Consider the following 27,301-nt stretch of genomic DNA (forward strand, 5'->3'; position numbering starts at 1 on the left):
TTTATCCAACAAGTCTCTAATAAAGTTACTATGTGACCTGCTTAAAGACTGCATAACTTAATTTACGTGATCCTGCCAACTGTGATTTTTTATTTTTTATTTGGGGCTCATTTATAAAGCAGTAGTGATTGCAGACAGCCACATGTTTGACCACCACCAGAATTCCCTTTTAAATTCTCTTTTTTAAAGGACAATCCAGAGACACTAAGTGTACTCAGGTACAAAAAGGCATACTTACCTAAGAAAGAAGCTTTTAGATCCTATAGAGCACAGTTGTCAAACTCAAGGCCCGTGGGCCGAATGCAGCCTTCCTTGCCATATTATATGGCCCCCGGCATGTGGCTGTCAGCAGGGCAGGGCCGAGGCAGAGGCTCCAGCCTCAGGGCGCAATGTAGGAGGGGCGCACAACTCACTCAGCTATTATTCCCTTATTGTGTTTGAAGCAGAGAAAAATAAGAAAAGGGGATACATGGCAGTGACTGCAAGCCAGATAACTAGAGATTAAGGTGTTGGGGGTCCTAGGGCGCCTCTTAGTCTAATAGCAATCAGTGGGAGGGATGGAGGGGCGCGCGATCGCTCTCTGCAGTTGCCTAATGGTGATTAGTGGAAATTACTGTGAAGGAGCGCTCCCTCCTATTCCTGTGTGTTTTTAAGCATTTTTATATTGTGGGAAACCGAGTCACTGGTGACTGCAAATTTTTGTATCAATAAAGTTTTTTCATAAGCACAGGTAGGGCCACTGGTCTTAATTCACTACAAATTTCTTCCTCATGCGGAAAATCTTTAGTGAATTTGGAAAAAATTTTGAAAAATACTGAATGCAGTATTCTACCAAACAAAATGATTTTACCAAACTGCCCTTAGTGAATAGAGTCCAATGTGTGAACATGCCCCAATTCACTCTGGACACCGATGAATTATTGCAGTGTCCAGGAAAATAGCAATATTGAGTCTGACTCGATTGGCCACACATGTTAAAGTGTACCAGAGAAGGAAACTTTAAAAAATTCAAACATACCCTTGGGCTTCCTGCAGCCCCCTCCGGCCTGATCGGGATCCTCCATCTCCTGGATCTTCGGCCATGCATAAAAAAATGCATGCATTTTTTTAAAAGGGAACCTAATCTGAGAAGGATATGGATTTTTCCTTTTAAAATAATACCAGTTGCCTGACTCTCCTGCTGATCCCATGTCTCTAATATTTTTAGCCACGGCCCCTCAACAAGCATGCAGATCAGGTGCTCTGACTGAAGTCAGACTAGACTAGATTGGCTGCAGTAGTGGCTGAATCACACACCTGAAACAAGCATGCAGCTAAAGAGATCAGGGCCGTCAGGCAACTGGTATTGTTTAAAAGGAAACAGCCATATCCCTCTCAGTTAAGGTTCCCTTTAAGTTTTTGTCCCTGGTACACTTTAAGACTGAAGAAACAATCACGTCAGGAAAGGGGACATATTTCTACAAAATCACACTGTAAATGTAAAAACAGTCATCAAATGTCATGGGTTCGTCAAACAGGAGGAATGGTAAATTCTGACTACGGCTAATGCTAGGTACACACTATGATTGTCTGGCAGATTTACTGTCAGATCGTTTATTTCCAACATGTCCGATCTGATTTCCGATCGTTTCTGATAGAAGTGAAAAAAAAAAGTCAGAAATTGATCGTAAATCAGATCAGTCATGTTGGAAATACTCGATCTGACAGTAAATCTGCCAGAAAATCTCATAGTGTGTACCAGGCATAAGTTTCCACTGAAGCTTTGCGTTTTCACATTAGGAAAATCGCATGAAAATTTTCTGAGATTGAAAAAAAAAAAAAACACGCATGGTATTTTATATGTGTTTTTATGCGAATTTTTGCAATGGCCGAAATGTATGTGTTCTACCTAGTGAAAACATGACGTGTACCCGTTTCTGGTAAGAAAACGCACGCGATCAATTGCATTGTATGGAATTTTTTATATATATATATATAAAATATATATATATATATATATATATATATATATATATATATATATATATATATATATATATATATATATATATATATATATATATATATATATATATATATATAATCAGAAACGGAGTGCGAAACAATGCAGCAGGCTGTCTCAAGGGAAAATTGCATATATGGAAATGTAGCCTTTATAGAAACAACTGGTTTCAAGAAGCTAGTCAACAGTTTCACTTTTTTTTCTGTGACCATGTAAAATCAACCATTTAATCTGGGCAGCAAAAGCAAACTATACAGTTAGTAGGCAGCTCTCTGCAAAAGTGTCACAGATAACTACCAGGTATGGAAATGGATGGTTTGTGACAGATGATCATTCCACTGTAGCAGTATACCGTCAATGTATCAACTAAAAGTGACTTTCACCGAGCGTCAGCTTGCTGTATTCATTCGCAGTATATCCATGGGCATTAGTGCAATTTAAATGTTTAACAAAGTACACTTTATAAAAATAATAAGGCACATCAAAGGATATCAGCTGATTAATGATACATTTTCTGTGCAGTTTACAGGCAAGCTTAACTGGCGCATCCATCTTTCCGTTGCCTTTCCGGTAAATCTGAATCTGCTGACACATTCTCACCCTCTGCAGTAATAAGAACATGAGTGATGCCATGAACTGTGGTAAGACATAACTGACTCGAAAGAAAGACAGTACAATCTATTTTAAGGGAATCGTTCACAAATCTGTATTTGTAAGAATTTGTATTCTAAATATGAACTAAAAGTAAAGTTTAGCAGCCTGAAGATTGTAGCCTGATTACTCTTAGCTAACATGCATGTTTAGCAGCCTGAGGATTCTAGGCTAACATGCATGTTTAGCAGCCTGAAGATTCTGAGCTAACATGCATGTTTAGCAGCCTGGAGTGGTTAATGAATTGTATTACCCATTTACAGCTTCGGCTCAACAGGCTTGATGAACACCATTAAGGCGGAACCTCTCTGTTGAAGTACATAGCATCCATTTAGGGTCAGTGAACACCAGTCACCAGTCAGCATCATCGTACCTGAAGTATACTGGGGCTGAACCACCACATAAAATTGCTGCCAGCACTGGTGTGGCTGCATTACTAAACTAATAGAGTGAAGGGGACTTGCACTTCAATTAAAAAGATTCCCAAATGTGGCTAAATGAGCAATCCATCCAACAGGCCAAACTGGAACAAACAGTGCAGCATCAGTTCACCCCATCAGTCTGGAATGGTGAATCAATCATTCAGATGCCTCAGAGGGGTAATTTTAAGATTAAATTACCATGTTGCTTCAGTTAGTCTGTCTTTTTTTTCCTTAAAAAGAGGAACTGCAGTGAAAATAGTGTATTGAAAAAAGTGCTTAATTTTTACAATAATTTATAAATGATTTGGTCAGTGTTTGCCCATTGTAAAATCTTTTCTGTCCCTGATTTACATTCTGACATTTATCACATGACAACATTTTTACTGCTGGCAGGTGACGTCAGAAACTGCTGCTTGCTTTTTTGGCAGTTGGAAACATCTGTTATTTCCCACAAGGCTCCCACAGTGTGAGGTCAGTACCTCAGTGCTGTGAGGCGCTGACATCATACTGTGGGAGGGGTTTCACCACAATATCAGCCATAAAGAGCCCCCTGATGATCCCTTTGAGAAAAAGAAAATATAAACAGCTACTGATTGGGATGAAGTTCAATCATTGGTTACGGTTTCTCTTTAAACAATATTTTCAGTCAGTCAGTTTTACACATATTTAATAAACTCTTCAGACACATTTTTAATTTAGTTTTTCCATATATGGCCAGGAAAGGTTGTTTTCCATGTATATCTGACAAGTAACTTGAAATACAGTATCTATATTGAATGCGACAGACTCACACACCTGATTAAGGACCCTTTTCCACGAAAGGCTGAAGGTGGTAAATACATCACCTGTCAGCGGCTCCCCTACACTAGCCAGGCACTTGGAAGTGCTCAGTAGTGATAATTTAAAGGCAGCCTCCCCATGACGTTACATCTGAGTGCTGAGGTGACCGCCCGCAGATGTGACATTTCATGTTATTTGCCACCAGGTAAAACTGCTATTCGACAGCATAAAGTTGTAAACCTTGAAGGAACTCATGGCCAGCAGTCAGGGGGCCAAACTGCCTGACAAGTGCACAGTTCCCTTCACCCCCATGAAAAGGGGCCTAATACATCTCAGGATGCTGCTCAGAACCTTAAAGAGGCAGGAAACTATAGCATTACAAGTGAAACAGCTCTGCCTCAAAGAAAAATATTCCCTGTACCAGTAGTGTGAAGCCCAGCTCTGTATATACAGATGTTTGTAGTCCTCTATAGCCACTTTTGTTTGTGATTTAGCTTGTATAAACAAAATCACTTGTCAAGCATCTGCCAAGGATGCAGTCACCGTGTAATGTAGCACAGAGTTGCAGGGCTGTGGGCTGAATTTTTCTCAGAAAGCTCTTCAGGTCTGTCATCTTCTGAATCATGAACAACATGATACAATAAGCAAAGCAATAGCTGCACTATCTGTTAATTCTCTCAGCTGAGCTCAGTGGTGTAACAAAGGAGCTTTGGACCCCGGTGCGAGTTTTACATGGGTCCCAAGCACTCTATTGATATGGAGCCCCAGAATCTACCAAGGACAGCTGCAGTGTGAAAATAGCTTGTTAAAGCGGATCCGAGATGAAAAACTAACTGTAGCAAGTAACTTGTCTATATACCTTACCTAAAGTTTAGATGGTTTACTCAGTGAATCTAGCTGCAAACAGCTTCAACAGTATATGATTATTTCTTCCTGTGATCAAATGAGAGCAGCCATATTCTGCTTGTCATCATTACACAGCCAAGCTGCTTTGTATCTCAACCCCTCAGCCTGTGAAAACTCCCCTCCCCTCCTCTCTCCGCCCCTTGCCTCTGAAATCTCAGCAGCTCCTGGCTGGTAACGCCTCCTTCTTCGGGAATGAGCTCCCCATGAGCACTTGCTACATGGGACTCAGAATGCCTAGGCGCTCGAAGAACTGTAAGCGTGGCTTGTTTAGTTTATAGGGAATCAGGGCATTAAAACAAACAAACAAAATATTTGGCTTGAGGAATGCCATATAAAATATATGTAAGGGGCACAATTATGTGTAAAAGTTTATCTCAGATCCACTTTAAGGATTACAACTATTCAATGCACATATAAAGGTGTTCATTATCCGCATCGCACCAATAAAAAGCTAATAAGATGAATGAAGGAGGACCCCTAGTGGGTCCCTCCAGCTCATGGGCTCTGGTGCGATCGCAACCTCTGCACACTCTATTGCTACGCCACTGGCTGAGCTGCTTCAGGTCACATGAGCAGATTTTTAGACATGATTTTTTTTTTACTGAAAAGTCTTGTTAGACCCACAAGGTAACAGTTGAGCATTATTAATCAACACATTTAAATCTGTACCCAGAGTTGGTATTTCAAAAGCGGCGATTCAGATGCTTATGACTGGCTCCTGTAGACAGTTTTTCTTTTTTAGTTAGAGTGCATTTAACAAAACAGTTTGAAATGTATTATAAATGAACAGTGTTAATTTAAAAAAAAATCTTTCTTCTAGAAAAGTGTAAAAAAAAAAACATACCCCTTGTTTTAGCAGCTAGTATTAATTTTTCTGAAGCATAAAACATAGTGCCATACGTCATACATCTGTAATTACAGTGGTTAACGCATCACAGTTTCAGTATTTTCACCCAGAGGAAATGAGTCGGTGTAACGGAATAGAAAAGAAGATTAGAGTTTTAGCAGACCATCAGAGATTTTGTCATGAATGTCTTTGGTCATTGGCACATATGACTTTGCAGAATCATCCAGGAAATAAAGTGGATCTGATGTTACAGATGGATCGAATCCTTGTTCTACAAGTCGGAATTTCTGCTGTTTGAATGTACCAGTAATTTCCATGCTCTCCTTTAAAGGAAGAAAAGAAAAGGAAAAAAAAGACGTCAGTGTACTGCATTACTTCCTAAGGCCAATTAAAGCCAGACAATCTATTAAGCCAAAGCTCTCAGCGGTGCCAGTGTTCTCAAATAAATTTTATTGCGTAGTGGACCAATGAGAATCCTCCCTGGTGCTCGAATTGGAGTCTTATTGGTCTTTTGCAATCCAAGGGGAGCCTGATGCTTCTGCTGGGGTTACAATCTGTATACCGGCGCTTGCCCCATGCAGTGAAGCCAAGTGGCAGCAGCGAAGGACCCGAATGGCAGCGGCAGCAGTGGACTCGACCGGCCGCAGTGATAGCAGCAGTGGCGGACTGGGTGCACAATGGTGAGTATAGTGAATATGTTGAAGGACATTGCGACGGGGCACAGTGTATCTGCTCAGGGTACGCTGTGAACGCACTGTTGTGCATCTGGCATCTTTACCAATCACATTAGTTTAAGCATTCCAAAGTGTTACGGTGTAATGCCTCTGGAAACATTTATTTGTAGGAAACAAGCGAATTACCATCAAGTGAATTAGAACTAGCACCGCTGATAGGTGTTGACGCGCAAATTAGCGCCTTAATGCTGTGTTCCAGGCATTCCGCTGAACAGATAGCCAGCGTTTCCCCACCCTTCTCATATGAGGGTAAACTCTGCAGATTTGCCCTGGATGTGGGCTTAGTGGAAAAAGTCTAAATTAAATTGTTAATAGAACAGGCAAGGGGAGGGGCCCCAAAGACAATGAGCAGCAGGAAGAAAGAAGGAAATATTTATCCCCCCCCCCCCACACACACACACACAAAAAGTGGCCCACTGCATTTTGGTTAATTGCAAAAAAGTCCCTTCTTTGTGCTCTCAAAAGCTGTGGACATATATAGGGACGTGGGGTTTCCATATATGATCACAGCATTTGAGAGCACAAAGAAGAGTGCAATGAGTGCACATGTGCATCACTCTGTATTCATTCACATGAGGCAGGCATACATGAGTCATGCAACGACCCCCAACGCTTATTGTATGTATAAGATGCGAATGTAAAGCAACTTCATTGTCTTAGGCAAGTCAACCTGAGGCCACGTCTGTATGGGGCAGAATGACCAACGCATGCAACCATTTTCACATAGGTAAAAAAACAATACAGGGAGGGACAAGTAAATCTGCCGCATATTTAAAATAGCACAATCTTTAATTCTACATTCATCATCATCTTTTGCTCATGCCTGCTATCAGTAGTGCAAAATGGGACTTCTAATCAGTCAGAATAAAATGGCTATTGCATGTGACAACAATTACACTGAACACGTGTGTCACTTTTAATAGCCTTTTTGAGCAGATTAATATATGATAGACAGACATACAAATATATAGATAACAATGCAAGAGAAAATAACTACTGTAGTCTGACTCACACTTGAATAAACATAAAACACAATGTCCTATAATAGAAGATAGTTTGTACCTGTAGTCTTAGAAATCGAGGACAGGCATATCCAGGTAGGTAAGCCATACAGTGCTCATAGACACTCTTTAAATCTAAAGATGCACTGGGCTTCAGAATGATAGATGCCATCCCCACTTTACCTTCGTGTCCTAAAAAAAGGAAAAGAAAATAATGACTGTATTTTCACACCAGCACGACATAGCAACCAGCAAGATGAATGTGCTTTCTATACACTGCTTAGTTACTGCTGGCTGGACTGCCTTAAATGTAATGGTTTCTCTCATAAATGAAGCTCAAGCATAAAAATATGCCACTGAGATGGTGCCAGGAATGGCAGCCTCAACAAGTTGTTCTGTCCTATTTTACTTGTCGGGATTTAGGTGGGCTTCTGGCACAAAGAGCTACCCTCTGATATCAGGCCAATCAGTAACTAATGATTAGCAGAAGCTGCTGATTAGTAGAAAATTATCTTTAAGCTACACTTTGCTTAAAGGATATGATGAGACGTGAGGAGATAGGCACAGGTATGTACAGTGCCTAGCACACAAATAACCAGGCTGTGTTCCTTATTTCCTTTCTCTTCCTGAAATATTTAAACATCAGGTATGTAAATGGCAGTTCCTGTCTGGGTCAGGACTGGGTCAGACTACAGTGTGACCTTACTGATAAGAAATTACAACTATAAAAACACTTTCCTAGCAGAAGATGGCTTCTGAGAGCAGTAAAGAGATAAAGGGTCAATAGTTCATAGATTTTAGCACTGGCATACTTCAATGAATGTGTCATTGAGCAAAAACAATAAGACAGTAAAAATTGAAAAAGTAGATTTAAATATAAAATAAAACTGGAATATCTTAAAAAATACCGGTATATTTTTAGGAGAAAGAGGATAGATACGATTTTTTATTTCATTAGTTTATTTTCACCTCGGGTGTCCTTTAACAAAAACATTGGCCACAATTCACTAAGCTTATCTCATGTCTTAAATAATGGTTCTGAGCTGTTTTTACTGTTATCACCATGGTGATAAATCATTTAGCATGCACTAAGCAATTTACCTCATGCAATCCTTAAAATAAAGATTCTGTCCTTATGTTAAGAAGTATTTCCTAAAGTTAACGATTGAATCATTAACGACTCAATCCTAAATTAAAAGACAGGATGTTAAATAGAATCCGAGGCGGAGTTCTATGACTGCAATCCACATGCAGAGGCTAGGTCTGTCTATACAGTCCAGCCTCTGTTGCTATTTCAAACCCCCCTAAGTCCCCCCTGCGCTCTGTAATCAGACATAAATCAGGGGGGATTGAAATAGCAACAGAGGCTGGGCTGTATAGGCACACCCAGCCTCTGTATGTGGATTGCAGTCATAGAACCCTGCCTCGGGTTTTCTTTAATTCACAGAGAGGAATGCAAGTGATAACTAAAAAATGTTTGTGGAATTATCACCTGGCCGGAGCTGTTAAGAGGAATGTTACTAGAGACTACAATGTAAAATGGAGTATTCTGAGCTGTCTGCTTTATCTTTTAGGATTTTCACCTCCTGGGCGATAATCCCGAGCTGAGCTCGGGGTATGTCGCGCAGGAGGAGTTCTCAGGCCCTGGTGGGCCGATTTGCATAATTTTTTTTTGTTACACGCAGCTAGCACTTTGCTAGCTGCGTGTAACTTCCGATTGCCGCCGCTCGCCGCCGATCCGCCGCTACCCGCCGTGCAGCCCCCCCTCCCCGACCCCTTGCGCAGCCTGGCCAATCAGTGCCAGGCAGCGCTGAGGGGTGGATCGGGACTCCCTCTGACGTCACGACGTCCATGACGACCGGGGAAGCCCAGCAGGAAATCCCGTTCTGAACGGGATTTCCTGCTTACTCTGATCGCCGAAGGTGATCGGAGTGGGTGGGGGGATGCCGCTGCGCAGCGGCTATCATGTAGCGAGCCCAGGGCTCGCTACATGATTTAAAAAATAAAAAATTAAAAAAAAAGTGCTGCACCCCCTCCTGGGCGATGTAATTGTATCGCCCAGAGGGTTAAAGGGAAAAAAAAGGTACTCAGAGTGCAAGCATTAGTGCTCTATACAAATTATTATGTTATTAAGTAATTCTAATAGTGGTAAAATACAGGCCAAGTGTCCTTTCACACTGAATCCGTTCTGTTGCGAAGGACAATATCATCATATTGCGATGCAATGATATTTTTATGGCATATACTGTAAACATTGGGTGCGGTGCAGCAGGGTCCATTGGAGTAATGCACAGCATGCTCCATGCTACAATGGCAGTGAAGAGTACTTGTATTGTACTGTATAGTAGCAGGCACCGATTATTAATTACATAGGTTAGAATAGCGCTCTTCTGTAAGAATACCAGGGACACATTGATGAGGATGACATGGATGCCTTATTTTTCTGTTCAGTTCAATCACTCCTTCTCACTACTTCCTGCCGGGAGGTCATTCCAATAAACCACAAAGGTAATGAATTTCTAAGCATACTTACAACCAGCTCTGAGGGCCCCCATGGTGAGTTTGAAGATGTTTATCTATTTCAATGCGTCTTACTACGCTAGTGAAGGTCCCATGGGCTACACATGAATCTTGTAGCTCTTCCATGGCCTATCGTGTATTTTTTTAAAACAAGTTCCTTAAAGAGAACCCGAGGTGGGTTTGAAGAATATTATCTGCATACAGAGGCTGGATCTGCCTATACAGCCCAGTCTCTATTGCTATCCCAAACCCCCCTAAGGTCCCCCTGCACTCTGCAATCCCTCATAAATCACAGCCACGCTGCTGACAAACAGCTTGTCAGAGCTGGCTGTGTTTATCTCTATAGTGTCAGTCTGCTGCTCTCCCCGTCTCCTGCCGAACTCCAGTCCCCGCCTGCATCCCTTCCCTCCCTGCTGATTGGAGGGAAGGGACAGGGGCAGGGAAAGGAGCTATGCAGGAGGCGGGGGAGCAGCTGAGACTGACACTACAGATGTAAACAGAGCCTCACAGCATGGCTGTGATTTATGAGGGATTGCAGAGTGCAGGGGGACCTTAGGGGGGTTTGGGATAGCAACAGAGGCTGGGCTGTATAGGCAGATCCAGCCTCTGTATGCAGATAACATTCTTTAAACACAACTCGGGTTCTCTTTAAGGTAAAAATGACTTAGGGCCCTTTTCCACTGCACAGTAATTCAGCAAAATCGCAAAACGCTAGCAATTTGTAAATCTCTAGGTTTAAATCGCGGTAGGTATTTTCCACTACCGCGATTTGATTTTGCTCAAAGTGTGAACGCGTTAAGGAGCGATTTTTTCTGTGATTCTGCAATGCAAGTGCGTTGCGTATGCAAAATCTCGATTGCATAAAAAAATTTAGTGACAAAAAGCAATCTCTAGCATTTAGCTATTGTGATTGCTGGTGGAAAAGGGCCCAAACTGTCTTAATGATGAAAAAACAAAAAAAACAAAGTCCTGGCACCAGTATGCAGCAGGGATGGATAATCCACTGTGGGCTCACCTCAAGCATGCTCCATGTCATCCAATTGCAGCAGAAGGAGAACAAAGCCTGGTACCACTTGATAAAAAACCCTTATTGTGGATGGGTTAGAGTGGCATAAAGCAGTGGGGGTAAAAGGGCCTGACAGCTGTTTCACAAGGACTAACCTTGCTTCCTCAGAGGCAGTGTCTTGTAAAAATGACAAACTCTGTGTTAAAGGGGCACTACAGCGAAAAACTGTAAAATTTTGAACATGTGCAAACATACAAATAAGAAGTAATTTTTTTCCAGAATAAAATGAGCCATACATTACTTTTCTCCTATGTTGCTGTCACTTACAGTAGGTAGTAGAAATCTGACAGAAGCGACAGGTTTTGGACTAGCCCATCTCTTTATAGGGGATTCTCAGAGATATATTTATTTTCAAAAGCACTTAGTGAATGGCAGTTGCTCTGTCCAACTGCTAAAAAACTGAGTAGCGAGCAGGGAAGCTGGCCAGCATCATTGTTTAATTCCTTTTTCGGGAATATCTTTATAAAGAATGAGGGCCCGTTTCCACTTGTGCGGTGCGAATCGCCGCGGTAAAAATTCGCATGCGGATGCGAATTTCGCATGCGTGGTATGCGAATTTTCATGCAAATTCACATGAAAATTCGCACGAATGACGCTGTATGCAAATTTAACCATGGCAGTGCTGGTGTGCTTTTCCATTGATTTCCATGCGAATTCGCATACCAAAGCCGCAGGCGATTTCCCTATTAAATACATTAGCGGCGATTCGCATGCATTCCACTCGCAGGCGAATTCTGCGGCTCTTTTGTGCGTTTTTTCACTGCTGAAAAAAAACGCACCTCAACAACGCTACAGTGGAAACAGGCCCATCCACTTGCATTACATGTGCGAATCCGCATGCGTTGGACGCATGCGGATTCGCGATAGTGGAAACAAGCCCTAAAAGCCTTGCTGAGAATCCCCTATGAAGAGATGGACTAGTCCAAAACTTGTCACTTCTGGCAGATTTCTACTGCCTACTGTAATTGACAGCAACATAGGAGAAAAGTAATTTATGGCTCATTTACTCAGGAAAAAACGTACTTCTCACTTGTATATGTTTGCATATATTTTAAATTTTACAGTTTTCCGCTGTAGTGCCCCTTTAATGATGGAGGATTTGGGAAGTCTTTGGGTTAAATATTTACCTTTCCTGGCATCATCCCTTGGAGAATGGGCCCTGACATTTATTTTTTAATTGCCACTGAGACTGTGGCCTCCCCCATTTGCTTTGCCATGGCCCGCCCCGTGCTGCTAAATTGGTGGCTGATGAACTGGCTGTGGGCCGTGGCAAAGCAGGCGGAGGTTTCCGAAGAACTTTGGCAGTGTTCAGAAACAGGGACACAGCTGCACTGCTAAGTAGGGGGCGGAGCATCACCTGTGACTCGAAGATGTTAGACCACGTAAGTATTTAACCCTCTGATCCTCCCCCCCCTTCCCTATTAAGACAGAGTCTGTAATTTTTACCCTAGGTACGCTGCAAATAGTTCCTATCTCTAATTTATTATTAAAGACTGTTTGGGCTAACCCAAAACTTTCTTTTTTACCTGTACTGGTAACTCTCCAGTGTTTATACTGGTAGTTTTGTTTTATGAAGGGTGAATGGAAATGCTGACTTCTCCGTTTATCATTTTCCTCTCTTACCTGGAACACTCACGCCATAGATATTCGCTTCTTGGATAAAGTCTAGTATCCCAATAATATCGGCAACCTCAGTGGTAGCGACGTTTTCTCCTTTCCATCTACAGATAATTGAGTAAAACATTTTCACTATCTTCATAGCACATATTAATCATACTACTTCAAAATGTTTAAGGCATGTATATTCAATGAAACTAAAACGTTCCTAATCATCCACCATGGCAGGGTGAACAAATTCATTACATTTTGTGTCAGAACCAGATACATTCTGGGGATCAGTGATTGAATCTCATAAATAAACTGGTAGGAAGAAAAAAGGGGAGAGGAGTGGACTAGATTGCTGCACTGCATGTAATGGGTTACAGAGAGTACAATCAAAAGGGACTTGGCTTACATCTATGTATAAATTTGTGATATTAAAACTAATCATGCCATTCATACATGCATGCACACGCAAGGCCCTTTCACATGATGGCTGACAGTGGTGCAGTTAAAGTGAACCAAGCACCATTTATCACCCACGGCATCTCAATAGCACATTAAAAATGCATGCCAATAATGTGGCTCGTCACTAAATAAAACCCTTACATTTTACCACTTCGTTTTACATTTAAAAGTTTAGAAGAGGTTTTGACCCTACTTCTGAGGACTGCCCAACCACAGAAATGTCAGGCAGATAAGGACTGATGTAATTATCTTATTGCACACATTAGCAGAGAGCAAACAAAAGCTTTCATCAGCAGGGGGAGGGGGGAGTAGGGACATATGACACTATGCTTCAAAGAGTTTAGAGAAGTCACAGATGTTATTTTCACACCTTCCCCTGGATAAATAATGAGCAGCTAGAAGGGGTGGGGGGACCATGGTAGCTCCTATAGCTATTAGAAACCAGGAAAAAAAGTGGAGTTTGGTTCCCTTTAAAGCTGGTCAGCTACATCTGTTTGTCTGGTGCTTGCAGATGATTGCACAAACCTTTGGGTAGTCACACTGTGGTTGTTCACAAGACTTCTTTCTTCTTATCTGTTCTTTTTACCTTATCTATAGAAAACCTTATAAGCACCCAAGAAGCAAAAAAGTTTTTTTTCTTAAGCATTATTAAATTTAAGTCAATCGGGAATAATTTATTTTGAGAATTTTTTTTTAAACGTACAGAAACGTTACTTTGTAGGCTAGGTGAAAAAAATAGTATGGTGGACAGTTCATGAGATTGGTGAAGCAACCCCATTGAGAATGTATATTTGACCTCCCCTCTAGTTTCTGCACACATCTGCCAGTTTGACTTTTAACATAATGTATGTCCTGGCTCAGTTTCATCACTTCCAGTCTATGAAAACCCACAGAAAGTGACAAGTTGCAAAATGTTCTGCCTAGCTAGCAGCCCTACAGTTTCCTTATACATCATATAGTCTATGAAATGTTCCTCTTTAACACAGTGGGGCACATGCCATCTCATGTTTTTATCTGTTATTGTTATTCTACATAGCAAAGGTCTGTGGAAAAGTTCATAGATCATTTTATCCTATTTTTTTGAAATCTCAAAAGAGGGTGCAAAGTAATAAAGTGTTAGAAAGTGGAAGCCAAGGGAAAAGCTAAATAAAAATGGCTTCGAAAAGCAAGAACCCTGATCCTGCAGGTCGCTATACATTTTCACTAGAATGGTCGCAGGCTGCAAAGAGAAAGCATTCTTTGATAATGTTAAATTATAAAATGGCATTTCAGTCAATGATAAAGGCAACTTCTCCTCAATACAGTATCTTGGAAGTGATGTAATTTGCACATATAAATACATCCAGGGTCAATACAAAAACATTGTATAGGTCTGTAAACAGAAAAATAATACATGATCTATGGGAGCTAGAAGGCTTTATTGTCTCTGTAAGAAATGTTTTTTTTTTTTTTTTTTTTAAAGAAGGAGGGGTCAGTTATGTTTTTTTTTTACTTATTTATAAGGGTCTAGTGCTTTCCTTATACTGAAGGGCATTCACATCTATAATTACAAGGTACAACATTGTCAGCGGCATAGCTTAGGAGTTAGGCGCCCCAGTGCAAGTTTTACATTGGGCCCCCTCATATAACAATTAATATGGAAAACCAAAACCTGCCAAGGACAGCCACAGTGTCTGAGGGGGCTAAGCAGAAAGGGGAACAGTTTGTTAATGAAAACCTGCCATGAAAATAAACTGGAGATAAACAATTATGTCTACAGTCATACTTTATGGATCCCATGGTCATATTGATTACTTCTCTAGGTTGAAAGTTTCACCTGTCTAAGTATATTCAGCTGCCATACAGACAAACCTTGACCTACCAAACGTATCTTTTCCATGCACACATAAGTCTTTCTCAACCACAACCACACATTAGTCAACAGTGAGTGCTTTTCTGGCCTTTAATTAGCCACCAGTGAGAGTTACACTACTGTCATACTACGGAGAAAGTGTCATTTTGAGCCCTGGATGCTTGTTCCTTAAAGAGAGACTGAAGCGTAATAAAATCCACGTTTTTACCTTGTAGTTATGTTTAGCAATATTAGGAGTCCTGAAATGCTGCATTCCCGCGGCTGAACGAGGGCTTCATACCCCCAAAATCCCCGGGGTAGAAATGGGGGAGTGCTTCCTGTAAGGGGCTGAGCTCAGTGCTGTAGCCCTGCCTCTACTAGAGTCAATCTACGCTGATCGCCACCTCTCCTCGCCCCTCTCAATCTTCTTTCACAGAGAGAGGCGGGGCAGAGCCACAGATCCGCGCAGATTGACTCCTGTAGAGGCAGAGCTACAGCGCAAAGCTCTGCCTCCCCGGGCAGCAAAATCCACAACTTTGAAAGTCGTGGATGTTTTCCCCGGGATTTGGGGGGGGTCTAAACCCCTCGTTCAGCCATGGGAATGCGGCGTTTCAGGACTCCTAATATTGGTAAACATAACTAGAAGGTAAAAACGTGGATTTTATTAGGCTTCAGAGTCTCTTTAAGGTGAGAGAAAAAAAATGTTTATCTCATGTTAAATGTCAGTTTAGGGTTCTGGGTCATTTTAAAGAGGTTATGTGCAGCAAATATTTGTTTTCACTGGTCCTTTTTGTTTGCAATTGGTGATGCTGCACAACATAAAAAATGTCGGTAATTTACAGAGAGTCTGTACTGTCCGATTTGTAAAATAAAAAACATATACACACACACATACACTAGTGTGTGTGTGTGTGTGTGTGTGTGTGTGTGTGTGTGTGTGTGTGTGTGTGTGTGTGTGTGTGTGTGTGTGTGTGTGTGTGTGTGTGTGTTTCTAGAAGGGGCCTGGAGGGCGCGTGCATAACTTGCATTCATTACAACAGCGGCAGCCCAATCCTCCCTGGGTCAACAAAGCTTGGCAAAGAAAAAGAGATTAGATATATTACAGAGACAGTGCAACTAGAAAAGGCTGCAGTAATCCAGACCACATTGGAACAGGTATAGGAACTTATAGGATAGAAGAAATAATGTTGAAATTTTGTTACAGAATCTCTTTAAGGTAATTTCTACTTTTATAAATCTGGGAATCTGAAAAGGCCCTTATTTTGAAGAAAGAACAGCAATTGTACGGTAACCAGGCTATCCACCCTTTATGTGAACAGGCATTTTGTATGATACCAGCATGTTCTGCCAACAAAATTAAAAGGGGTCACATAAAAACAGAACATCACATCAGGAAGCATTAAAACAAGCAGAAAATAAAGATTTGTTTTGAAAGGATTTGGAAAATCACAATTAGGACGGTAAAGTCCATAAATTATCAAATTATAATATTCAAAATGAAACAGTTTATTACCTAAAAGTGTCTCCAATCCTGTCACGGAAGTACAGGAAATCATCATGATCTTGGACCATCAAGTCTCCAGTGTTGAAATAGACATCTCCTTTTTTGAAGACGTCACACAGTAACTTCTTTGTGGTGTGCTTTTTATTGCCAGCGTAGCCAAAGAAAGGGTTGGCGTGATTCACCTTGGATATAAGTAGTCCCGTTTCGCCTAGTTTGGAAAGCAAAAGCAATTTAGAACAAGCTTTTTATTCATTTGTAATGAATACTCGAGATTATGAAGATAATTCGGATTAGTGAATGGCAGGCGTTGATTACTACTTTTCCTTTTGACCTTGGTTCCTTTATAGTGAAGAAATATATTTTAAAAGCCCAACTCAAGGAAAACCAAAACACATTTTAGTGAGCAGTCTCAATGCCAAAATAGAACTGGATTGTGAGGAAAAAAAGGATTTATTAAGTGACATTTTAAAAACTTTATTTACTGGCAGTAGGTTTTTTTGAGGGGGAAATGTACAAATCTAATAAGTAGACTATACAATGTAACATTTGTTAAACACTACTAAAAGTAAAGTACATAGACATCAATAAAACATGGATTCCATGATCATGAAAATAAACTGTACAATGAGAGGCCTAACACAAGTTTCATATTGTAGGGGCCATCGGGGCTCGGTAATAGATGGGAGGTATATTTCCCCGGTATTTGGACTGTGGTCACTTTAAAACCCTGTGTGGTCCTAGGAAGGGAGTCCGGATTTTAGCAGCAAGCAGTTGCTGCTTGTTTTTTTCTTTTCAGGGCCGGACTCCTGGGATGGGAGGGAAGGAAGGGCGGGCCTTCCCATCCCACCTAGGTACACACCTGGTTGTCAGTGGGGCTGAGTCTCACTCATTATGGTATTGATGAGATGCAAATTTATGCTTAAGAAGCAGCCTCACAAGCAGTGTGTGGTAGGGTGTTGAAGGAGTAGCATGTATGGTATGGAAATCTCCTGACAAGGAATATTGGAGTATCTGATGGAAGCCAAACCATACCCTGCTCTGTTGTTTGTATGGTGTTGGCCTGATGAAAACTGAACTTTTGTTTGAAACCTGCTGGACTTTATCTTACCAAGCTGAAGTAAGCTGAACTGTTATTTTCCACTTATTACTGCTGAACTGAAGCTGTTTATTTCTACTGCTCAATAAACGGACTTTGTTTTATACATCTGTGTACTGCCTGCTGGCTGCGACCCCCTCTAAACTTCACAACTGGTGCTCAGATGCGGGCAGCGCAGCACGGCAGGAAAAGAAAAAGTTCAGTTTAAAAAGTGACATTTAAAGGGCCAGTCTCCTTGTATGCATGATGAAGGAAGTGCTGAAACAAATGGCCTTAGCAACTGTGCAGCTACAGCAGAGCATGGTGTCTCAGCAGGCGTGTATGGTGACTCAACAGCAAGCCACGGAAGCCCTGCGAGTCGCCTCAGAAGCGCAAGCCAAAATACTGCTTGAGGCGGTGCAGAAGCTGGCCCAGGGGAGAGAGACAGCAGGAGCTGCCCCTAGCAACCAGGCGATGGTGAGAGCCAGTCACTTTCTGCAGAAACTAACCCCCACAGATGATGTGGAAGCCTTTCTGAAAACGTTCGAAAGGACAGCAGAGCGGGAAGGATGGCCGAAAGACAAATGGGCTGGTATCCTTGCACCGTTCCTGACGGGAGAACCCCAGAAGGCCTACTACGATCTCAACGCTGCAGACGCCCTCGACTATGATCGACTACAGGCAGAGATCCTGGCCCGACTAGGTGTAACAACAGCGGTCCGGGCACAGAGGGTGTACAGCTGGAAATACCGGATGGATCATCCAGCCAGATCACAGATGTATGACCTCATCCAACTGGTGACAAAGTGGCTGCAACCAGAGGTACTTACCGGGCCTGAGATGGTGGAGCGATTCGTGCTGGATCGTTTTCTGCGTGCCTTGCCAGTGGGTCTACAGCGCTGGGTCAGTCATGCAGACCCCAAAAAAGCGGAGCAGCTGGTGGAGTTGGTGGAGAGATATAACGTAGTGGAAAATCTACTCTCTCCAAAGGGCCAGGCGGGCCCCAACTTACCCCGTGTGGCAAGGTTCCCGGACTCCGGAAAGGGTGCTTCATGGAACCCCGCAACCAGCATCACCAGAAATAGGGAAGTATTCCCAAAAGCCGCTCAGGGGTTGCCACCTGCTATAGCTACACCTCGGAAGGGAGGGGCGATCCAGTGTTGGAGATGTTCTGCCTGGGGCCATACCAGAGCCCAGTGTCCACTGCAGGAGGAACCCATGCAGTGTGACGTACTACGGAGAGTGTCCTTTTTTGCCCAGGAGGTATGCCTGGCAGAGCGCCAGGAGAGTTTTGTGTGTCCCGTCAGTGTGAACCAGGTACCTGCCAGAGCCTTGCTGGACTCAGGCAGTATGGTAACCATGGTGCACGCTGATCTGATTGGAACAATTGACACTGTGCTAAAGCCGCTTAAGGTAGTGTGTATCCATGGAGACACAAAGACTTATCCTGTGGTGCCAGTGTCGATTTCAACGGAATGTGGGACAATTACTCACGACGTCGGAGTGGTAAGAAACCTAATGTGTCAAGTAATATTGGGTCGAGACTTTCCACTGTTTTGGGTACTGTGGGAGAGTGTAAAAGGGAAGTTATTTAAAGACTCTGATAATAACTTAGCCCCTCCTCCCCCTACCAAAGAACTTGATGCACCAAGTCTGGATACAAATGTTGCAGAAAATGTATTGCAAAATGATCCTGTATTATTGCAAAATGATGATGTAATGTTGCAAATTAATGAAATTGGAACTGACCATCCTTGTCGGGACCCTGAGCAGGTTACTGAGGGGGGGGGGATGATTCCCCATTACAAGTTATGTTGGGCGAGGATGATGAGGAATCTTCCCCCCCATCGATGCTCCCTGACCTGGATGTGTCAAAAGGGTTGTTTATCACTGCGCAGATGCGGGAGTCAACGTTATCCCATGCGAGACAACAGGTATCTGTTGTAAATGGAGTTTCCCAGGAACCTAGGGCAGAGGAGAGATTCCCTCATTTTTCAGTTCATGGGGATGTGTTATATCGGGTTGCAAAGGTCAGAGAAGAGGTTGTTGAACAGCTGCTAGTGCCTCAGGAGTTTGAGGATGGTACTAGACTTGGCTCACAATGAAGTATTGGGAGGTCACCTGGGTGCCTAAAAAACGGAGGCGCGGATAACTGACAGGTTTTACTGGCCTGGGTTAAAGGCCGAAGTAAAGAATTACTGCGCTTCTTGCCCCACCAGTCAGTTAACCGCACCAGTGTCCCATTTTCGAAGCCCTTTGGTGCCCTTGCCAATAATCGAGGTGCCATTCGAGCGCATTGCCATGGATATAGTGGGGCCACTGGTAAAGTCTGCCAGGGGGCACCAATATATCCTTGTCATCCTCGACTATGCCACTCGCTACCCGGAAGCCTTTCCGTTAAGAAAACCCACGTCCAAAGCTATCGCCCGAGAATTGTTTAATATGTTCACTCGGACGGGTTTTCCTAGGGAAATCCTTACGGATCAAGGAACCCCGTTTATGTCTAAAGTGATGGCTGATGTATGTAAACTGTTCCAGATTAAACAGATAAGAACCTCGGTTTATCACCCTCAGACCGATGGCCTGGTTGAACGGTTTAATAAGACTTTAAAAATGATGTTAAAAAGAGTGGTTCAAAGGGACGGAAAAGATTGGGACTGTTTATTGCCGGCAGTGATGTTTGCTGTTCGGGAGGTACCTCAAGCCTCCACAGGTTTTTCACCATTTGAACTGGTATATGGGCGCAGACCTCGAGGGTTGCTTGACGTGGTCAAAGAAACCTGGGAAAGTGAGTCCAGTCCTCACAAGAGTGTGGTGGAACACGTTTCCCAGCTGCAAGAACGCATTGCCAAGGTGATGCCCCTTGTCAAGGAACACTTACTGGCAGCCCAAGAAGCGCAGAGTCGGGTATACAACCGCTCCGCGAAAATCAGGCAGTTCCAGGTGGGGGATAGAGTGGCAGTATTGATCCCAACCGTGGAGAGTAAATTCTTGGCCAGGTGGCACGGTCCCTTCGAGATCGTTGAAAAAGTGGGGGAAGTGAATTATAAGGTACATCAGCCAGGGAGACGGAAACCCTATCAACTGTATCACGTCAATCTGTTAAAACCCTGGAAAGAGAGAGAGACCACTCCGGTTAGGGTGGGTGTGAGTGTTGTACCCCAAATAAGCATTGAGGATGTGAAAATAGCCCCCACTCTGTCCAAATCCCAGGTCCAACAAGTAAAAGAGTTTCTTCAGAGAAACAAGGGGATATTTTCGGATTTGCCTGGACTCACGGGTATGGTGGAGCACAACATTGTTACTGAGCCCAGGGCTAAAGTGTTTGTCAGGCCCTATCGTATCCCGGAGGCCCGCAGAAAGGCGGTGTCAGAGGAAGTGAAGCGCATGTTAGAATTAGACGTCATTGAAGAGTCGCAGAGTGAATGGTCAAGCCCGATCGTGTTGGTACCCAAGCCAAACGGAACTCTGCGATTCTGTAACGACTTCCGGAAATTAAATGAAATTTCCAAATTTGATGTTTATCCCATGCCCCGTGTGGATGGATTGATAGAAAGGTTAGGCCCAGCCCGCTACATAACCACATTAGACCTGACCAAAGGGTATTGGCAAATACCCTTGGCCAAGGAAGCCAGAGAAAAAACGGCATTTTCCACACCTGAGGGCCATTTTCAGTATAAAAGAATGCCGTTTGGGTTACAGACCGCCCCGGCCACATTTCAGAGAGTTATGGACAGAATGTTGCGTTCACACCAAAGATACGCGTCGGTCTACTTAGACGACATCGTAATTTTCAGTTCAGACTGGGAGTCTCACCTTCCCAAGGTTCAAGCAGTCCTGGATGCGTTAAGGAAGGCGGGTTTTACAGTGAACCCCGAGAAATGTGCCCTAGGTATGGAGGAAGCAAAGTACTTGGGGTACATTGTTGGAAAGGGGTTGGTAAAACCCCAAATTAACAAAATTGAGGCAATCCAGGAATGGCCCCGCCCCATCAGTAAGAAACAGGTTCGAGCTTTCTTGGGGATAGTGGGCTATTACAGACGGTTCATTCCCAATTTTTCTTTCCTCGCAGCTCCCCTAACTGACTTGACCAAGGGCCGGAAGTCAGTGATGATACAGTGGACCGCAGAGACAGAAAAAGCGTTTTTGGAGCTGAAATCGACATTATGTAGTCACCCTGTCCTGGTAGCCCCCGATTTCACTCGAGAATTCGTAGTGCAGACAGATGCCTCAGATGTTGGGTTGGGGGCAGTTCTGTCACAGGTAATTGATGGAGAAGAACATCCCATAGTTTTTCTCAGTCGGAAACTGACGGCCGCTGAGAGAAACTATGCGGTAGTGGAGAGGGAATGCTTGGCCATTAAATGGGCCCTAGACTCCCTGCGCTATTATTTATTGGGTAGGAAATTTAGGTTGATCTCTGACCATGCCCCGCTAGCGTGGATGAAAAGAAACAGAGGAACGAATGCAAGAGTGTCCCGGTGGTTTCTCTCTCTCCAGGAATTCAACTATGTGGTGGAACATAGGCCGGGTAAAGTGCACCAGAACGCTGATGCCCTTTCCCGAGTCCACTGTTTAGTGGGTCTATGTGCCTCCACCGCCTCGGGGTTGAGGCAGAGGGGGGGGGGGATATGTAGGGGCCATCGGGGCTGGGTAATAGATGGGAGGTATATTTCCCCCGGTATTTGGACTGTGGTCACTTTAAAACCCTGTGTGGTCCTAGGAAGGGAGTCCGGATTTTAGCAGCAAGCAGTTGCTGCTTGTTTTTTTCTTTTCAGGGCCGGACTCCTGGGATGGGAGGGAAGGAAGGGCGGGCCTTCCCATCCCACCTAGGTACACACCTGGTTGTCAGTGGGGCTGAGTCTCACTCATTATGGTATTGATGAGATGCAAATTTATGCTTAAGAAGCAGCCTCACAAGCAGTGTGTGGTAGGGTGTTGAAGGAGTAGCATGTATGCTATGGAAATCTCCTGACAAGGAATATTGGAGTATCTGATGGAAGCCAAACCATACCCTGCTCTGTTGTTTGTATGGTGTTGGCCTGATGAAAACTGAACTTTTGTTTGAAACCTGCTGGACTTTATCTTACCAAGCTGAAGTAAGCTGAACTGTTATTTTCCACTTATTACTGCTGAACTGAAGCTGTTTATTTCTACTGCACAATAAACGGACTTTGTTTTATACATCTGTGTACTGCGTGCTGGCTGCGACCCCCTCTAAACTTCACAATATCTATACTGATACTTCTTCAGAGGCATAGAATTGCGAGTAGATATCCATGAATACGGAGATAAAATCCTAACACCTTACAAACATTGCACTAGAAGATCCTCCTGAATGCTCAGAGTAACCACACAGAATAGGGCAAAGGGATCTGGAAACCAGCCAAAGCCCTGTGTCCAACTTCTCAGAAAACTGGCTAACTGGTGCTGAGAGTTCGTACTGGCGTCCAGCTACAGATAACCGCTGTGGGTGTAAACCGGGAGGGCGTGCGGTATGTGTACTATACATCGCCAGCGCTGGGCTGGTGCCACAAACTGGGCTCCAGTGATTTAGGGTGAATCCTCACAGTACGTCCTACCAACTAACCCCCCTCGCCATGTGTCAGAGTTTTGTATGCTGCTGATAGTTACATTAAGGATTCACAGTCGTCAATTGCATAAAGCATGTGTTGTAATGAGTGTGAACTGCAATGGAGACTGGACATAGACTTCAATACAAAGCCTGCATGCTGCGAATTAGAATAACGTGATCTGTTACAACGCAGTACTGTGAACAGCCCCATAGAATTGTATGGGCAGTGAGTGGACATGCAGAATTATTCTGTAACGCAACTGAGCACTGTGAACTAGCCCTAAGACTGTGGTCCAGCCTGGCAAGTTCCTTTACTAAATAATTAGGATTTAAAGCAAAATGCTACAAAAAAAAATGTGCAATTTGCAATAACCATTTGTATGAAAAGATAGCAGGGAGGATGTGGCAGTATTATTATTAGAAATGATCCTTCGTGAAAGCTCGTGTCACAGCACTCTGCGGCTGTGACATGTTTCCTAGAGGCTACTATGACATGTGTAATTAATGTACATTTTTGCATATCTGAAGACAGTTGGCTTCCAGGCGCCTAGCAACTGAACTCAGTCATGTATTATTGCTAGCAACACGGTAGCTGTCAAGAGTCACTCAGAATGCAAGCCTATTGCTAACTAATTGTTGCTGTGATTAATTGCTCTACTGACAGAGCCGGCTGTATGACTTTTCACACACTTTCACTCCTGCCTTACTATGATTGCATATCAGGACACACTGAATTACATTTATGTTACACAGCAAAGAATGTAAGATAGGAGCAAAGTGGGGCTGATCAACCATAGCAGGGCAGCTTGATTCAGACATGTTCCAAGAGGATAGCACTGCTTTTAAGGATGCCTCAATTAAAAAAAACAAACAACAAAAAACAAAGCACTTTCTAAGGTAAATACATACACAGGTGTAATGAGGCATAGTCACAAAAGTTTGGCAAATGTAACATGTATAGAAAGTGCACATTAAACTTACTGGGATTTGCCTGTTACACAAGCAACAGAAATAGTGTATGCATTTAGCAAGTTACGCATTTGAGTAACTGGCAACGTAAAAAATACCAGTAAACTGAACATGTTAAGTTCACCTTTCTTTTGTGAATATTCCCCAAATAAGTGTTAATTAGTAGTTGTTAGGTTAGTTTCTATTTTTGGGGCCTTTCTTTTTTGTTGGGCGCTTCCTTCCTCATCAATATGCTCTCACTATCTGTCACCATTTCTAGTCCTGTGATATTGGTCACATGATAAATGGGCACCAGGCTAGTGACAGATGGCCAACAGGAAAGGATTTGAGGGGAGGGTTGGAGGCTTAAACACTTTAAACTTAAAATCTCTGGAGGTTGCAGGAAGTCTGCCCCTTGGAATTGCCTTCCTGCGCAGTGCCTGTTATAGTTTATCTCAGTAAATTGTCTCTCACTGTTCTAATTAAAAAAATTAATATAAAAGGCACTGTACCTTTCTTGACACTTTCACACCAGCCATGTTTGTTTTTTATTGGTTCATCTTTCTGAATGTCATATTTTATAAGTTCAAAGGGAAACGCCAACTGTGGAAGAAAAAAAATCGTAAGTTGACAATAGTGCACTCAGAATTAGTTTTTTTTGTAATGCTTTCTCTAGGATTCCTGCTAGGTTCACCATTGCTCACACAGCGAGAACACAAAAAAAACCAAAACAAAAATAGTACAACAAAAGAAGGAAGCATGATACAAATGGACTTGAACTCTATTGTTGCATAGATATATAGATATAAAAAAAAAAAATTCTTTAAACATACTTACAGGAGCAATATACCTATAAAAATGATTGGCTTGCCCTTTTTGCTGAATTTAGAGGTTAGTTAATGTGTGCTACCACCAGTGTGTACAGTAGGGGCTGCTAAAGATCGTACTACAGCTATAAAACAGACAGCAGAAGTGCCTCTGGGCACTGCATGCTGGACTACACAACAAAAGCCTAAAGCACACGAAATTCCAATGAAATCGTTGCCTGTCTGAGAATGCAATATGAATTCTGCTGCACAGCAATTGAATACAACCAATAATTAAGTCTTCAGTTAGTTGTTGAGAGACTGGAATCCTATACTATAATCTCCTTGTGTCGCTGCGTCCTGCCTGCACATCGCAACAGATTCAATGTCAATTTACACCTAAGACTCTTTTACACTATATGTGGTCTGTCCCGTTGCAGAAGTAGCAATAGCCCTATGGGGCTATCACACTGAATGTGGTACGGCGTGTTATGGTGCAGTAACCCTGGAAGAGAGGCATACTTTCAATGGAAAGTATGCCTCGTTGATTGATTTTGTCACACCACGGCTATAACGGTTTGACTTCTCATGTTCAGTGCAGTGTGATCAACAATTGGACTGCATACGTTTTAAAAAAAGCCTTTAAGTCAGGACTCCTTCAGATGCAAACATTTACATCAACCACCCTGTCGGTAATCCCGAGCTTACTGGGAGCTCTATGCAGAGTATAGCGCGCAGCGGGTGTTTTTACTCACCTCCCGGGGGATCTGGACGTTGGTAGCGGGTGGAAGCTATGTTTGCATCTGAAGGAGTCCTGCCTCTAAGGCTTCTTTTACACTTGATGCAGTCCAATTGTTGGGGAAGTTCATAAGTAATGAGGCTTAGACACAAATAATATACAATAAAAATATGTATATGATACCTTATAAAAAAAATTACTGCGTCCGACAGATCCAATTTTTCCAGTGTGGTTCATGAAACAAATGTTCCCTTCAGTAGCCCCGTACAATTCACACATCTTGATGTCCCCAAATCTTGTAATGAATTCTTTCCACACATCACTGCGAACGCCGTTCCCTACAGCCATGCGGACCTTGTGGTCTTTCTCATCTTCTCTCTGCAGAAATATGATGTGCAAGCAGATTAGACCATGAGTGAACCATGAGAAAAATAAATAGATACATTTAATGGTACAAATGAAATTATTTGGATTTGACTATAAATACCCACAAGATACTGTTGAGGTCATACATGTACACCTACACTATGTGGTTTTACCCTGCAGAAGCAATGGGGGGGGGGGGGGGGGGGGGCTAATGTTTAACATGATAAAATTGGGGTGGGGAGGGTCTCTGATCTTACATTTGGTAGAACAATAATTTTATAATAGTGCATCTAAATAGGGCTTCTATTCCATCAATTACAATAAGAATTACCAGTAGGGGATTCAAGAACTCAGAGATGTGCCTGACATACTGTATGTTCTGTGTCCTGACCTGCTCCTCAGAACCCTCATTTATGAGTGTATTTCATAAAATACCACCCATATGCTGTATATGGATAGTTTAAGCTATTTGAGGGCTGATTCACCAAACTCTGGTAAAAGTGTTGTGCACACACACAGCACTCGGCAGCTTTTACCGGCATTTATGCAAGAATGTAAATCATATGTACACAGACACACGTGTTTCTTCTATAACACACATTATACCAGCATGCATACATTGTGTACATAATCAGAGTTGCCCTATGTGGGTAAAAGCACATTATGTTGCTGGTATAAAGGCTGGTAAACGTGGCGTGTGCTGTGTGTGCATGGCAACTATACCATAGTTTTGTGAATCAACCCCGTCATACCTTAAAAAAGTGTATCTGAGTTACGTCATCCAGAAAAAAAATAATCATTTACAAGGCATCAGCCTGGATTTACATCACAGGAGCCTTCAGGCACAGATGACCTGGCACCCTAGACTTCACCCTCCATGGACCTGCAACCCCCCCCCCCCCCCCCCAAACCGCACTGCAAGTGTGCTGGCTGGCCCAGCTTTCACTTCTCCCTTACTTCCCCTGACCGGTGTAGGTAGCTACAGGTGCCCCTTAGTATTGGTTAGCCAGAGCTATCCTCAGTATTAACTAGCGAGAGGTGCCCCCAACTGAAGGGAGATCTAGTCAGTGGTATCCCGAGAACAGGGTGAGTAACCTCTCATGATTGCCTAAATACACTGTACTCGGGAACTCTGCATAAGCAAGGCAGGAGGGAGGCACTTGGGGAGGGGAGTGAGTGGCCTTTCTATCATCAGCTACCTGTAGGCACATGCCTACTGTGCCTTGTGGTAAATCTGGCCCTGCAAGGCAGTTATGTGGCACATGCCAAAATCTGCCTGAACTCTCAAATTAAGAAAAAGCAGATCAAATTTGACTACAGCCCAATGAACGGTCATGATTCCCAAATACAGTGTAGAAAATTGGTACGCCTGGTGTCTAATGTGTGTGTGCGCACATACAGTACATGTCACTTTATCTTTTTGCAAACTGACTTCCAGTTAAACAACTCATCAGCATTGAA

At 42.9% G+C, this 27,301-nt stretch overlaps 1 protein-coding gene across 2 annotated transcripts in view; it reads right to left on the bottom strand.

Moving 5' to 3' along the window:
• Positions 1–2,089: 2,089 nt before the first annotated feature.
• SLC27A6 (solute carrier family 27 member 6) overlaps positions 2,090–27,301 on the bottom strand; it is a 75,906-nt gene continuing 50,694 nt past the window's right edge. For both annotated transcript variants that reach the window (XM_068246678.1, XM_068246672.1), the window contains exons 6-11: positions 25,658–25,852; positions 24,442–24,532; positions 16,341–16,539; positions 12,553–12,650; positions 7,405–7,535; positions 2,090–5,931 (exon numbers count right to left, since the gene is read on the bottom strand). In XM_068246678.1, the coding sequence (XP_068102779.1) occupies positions 5,755–5,931; positions 7,405–7,535; positions 12,553–12,650; positions 16,341–16,539; positions 24,442–24,532; positions 25,658–25,852 (891 nt within the window). In that variant the 3' untranslated portion in view covers positions 2,090–5,754. The remainder of the gene's footprint in view (positions 5,932–7,404; positions 7,536–12,552; positions 12,651–16,340; positions 16,540–24,441; positions 24,533–25,657; positions 25,853–27,301) is intronic.

This window comes from Hyperolius riggenbachi, chromosome 1, assembly GCF_040937935.1.
Source record: "Hyperolius riggenbachi isolate aHypRig1 chromosome 1, aHypRig1.pri, whole genome shotgun sequence".
Lineage (NCBI taxonomy): Eukaryota > Metazoa > Chordata > Amphibia > Anura > Hyperoliidae > Hyperolius > Hyperolius riggenbachi.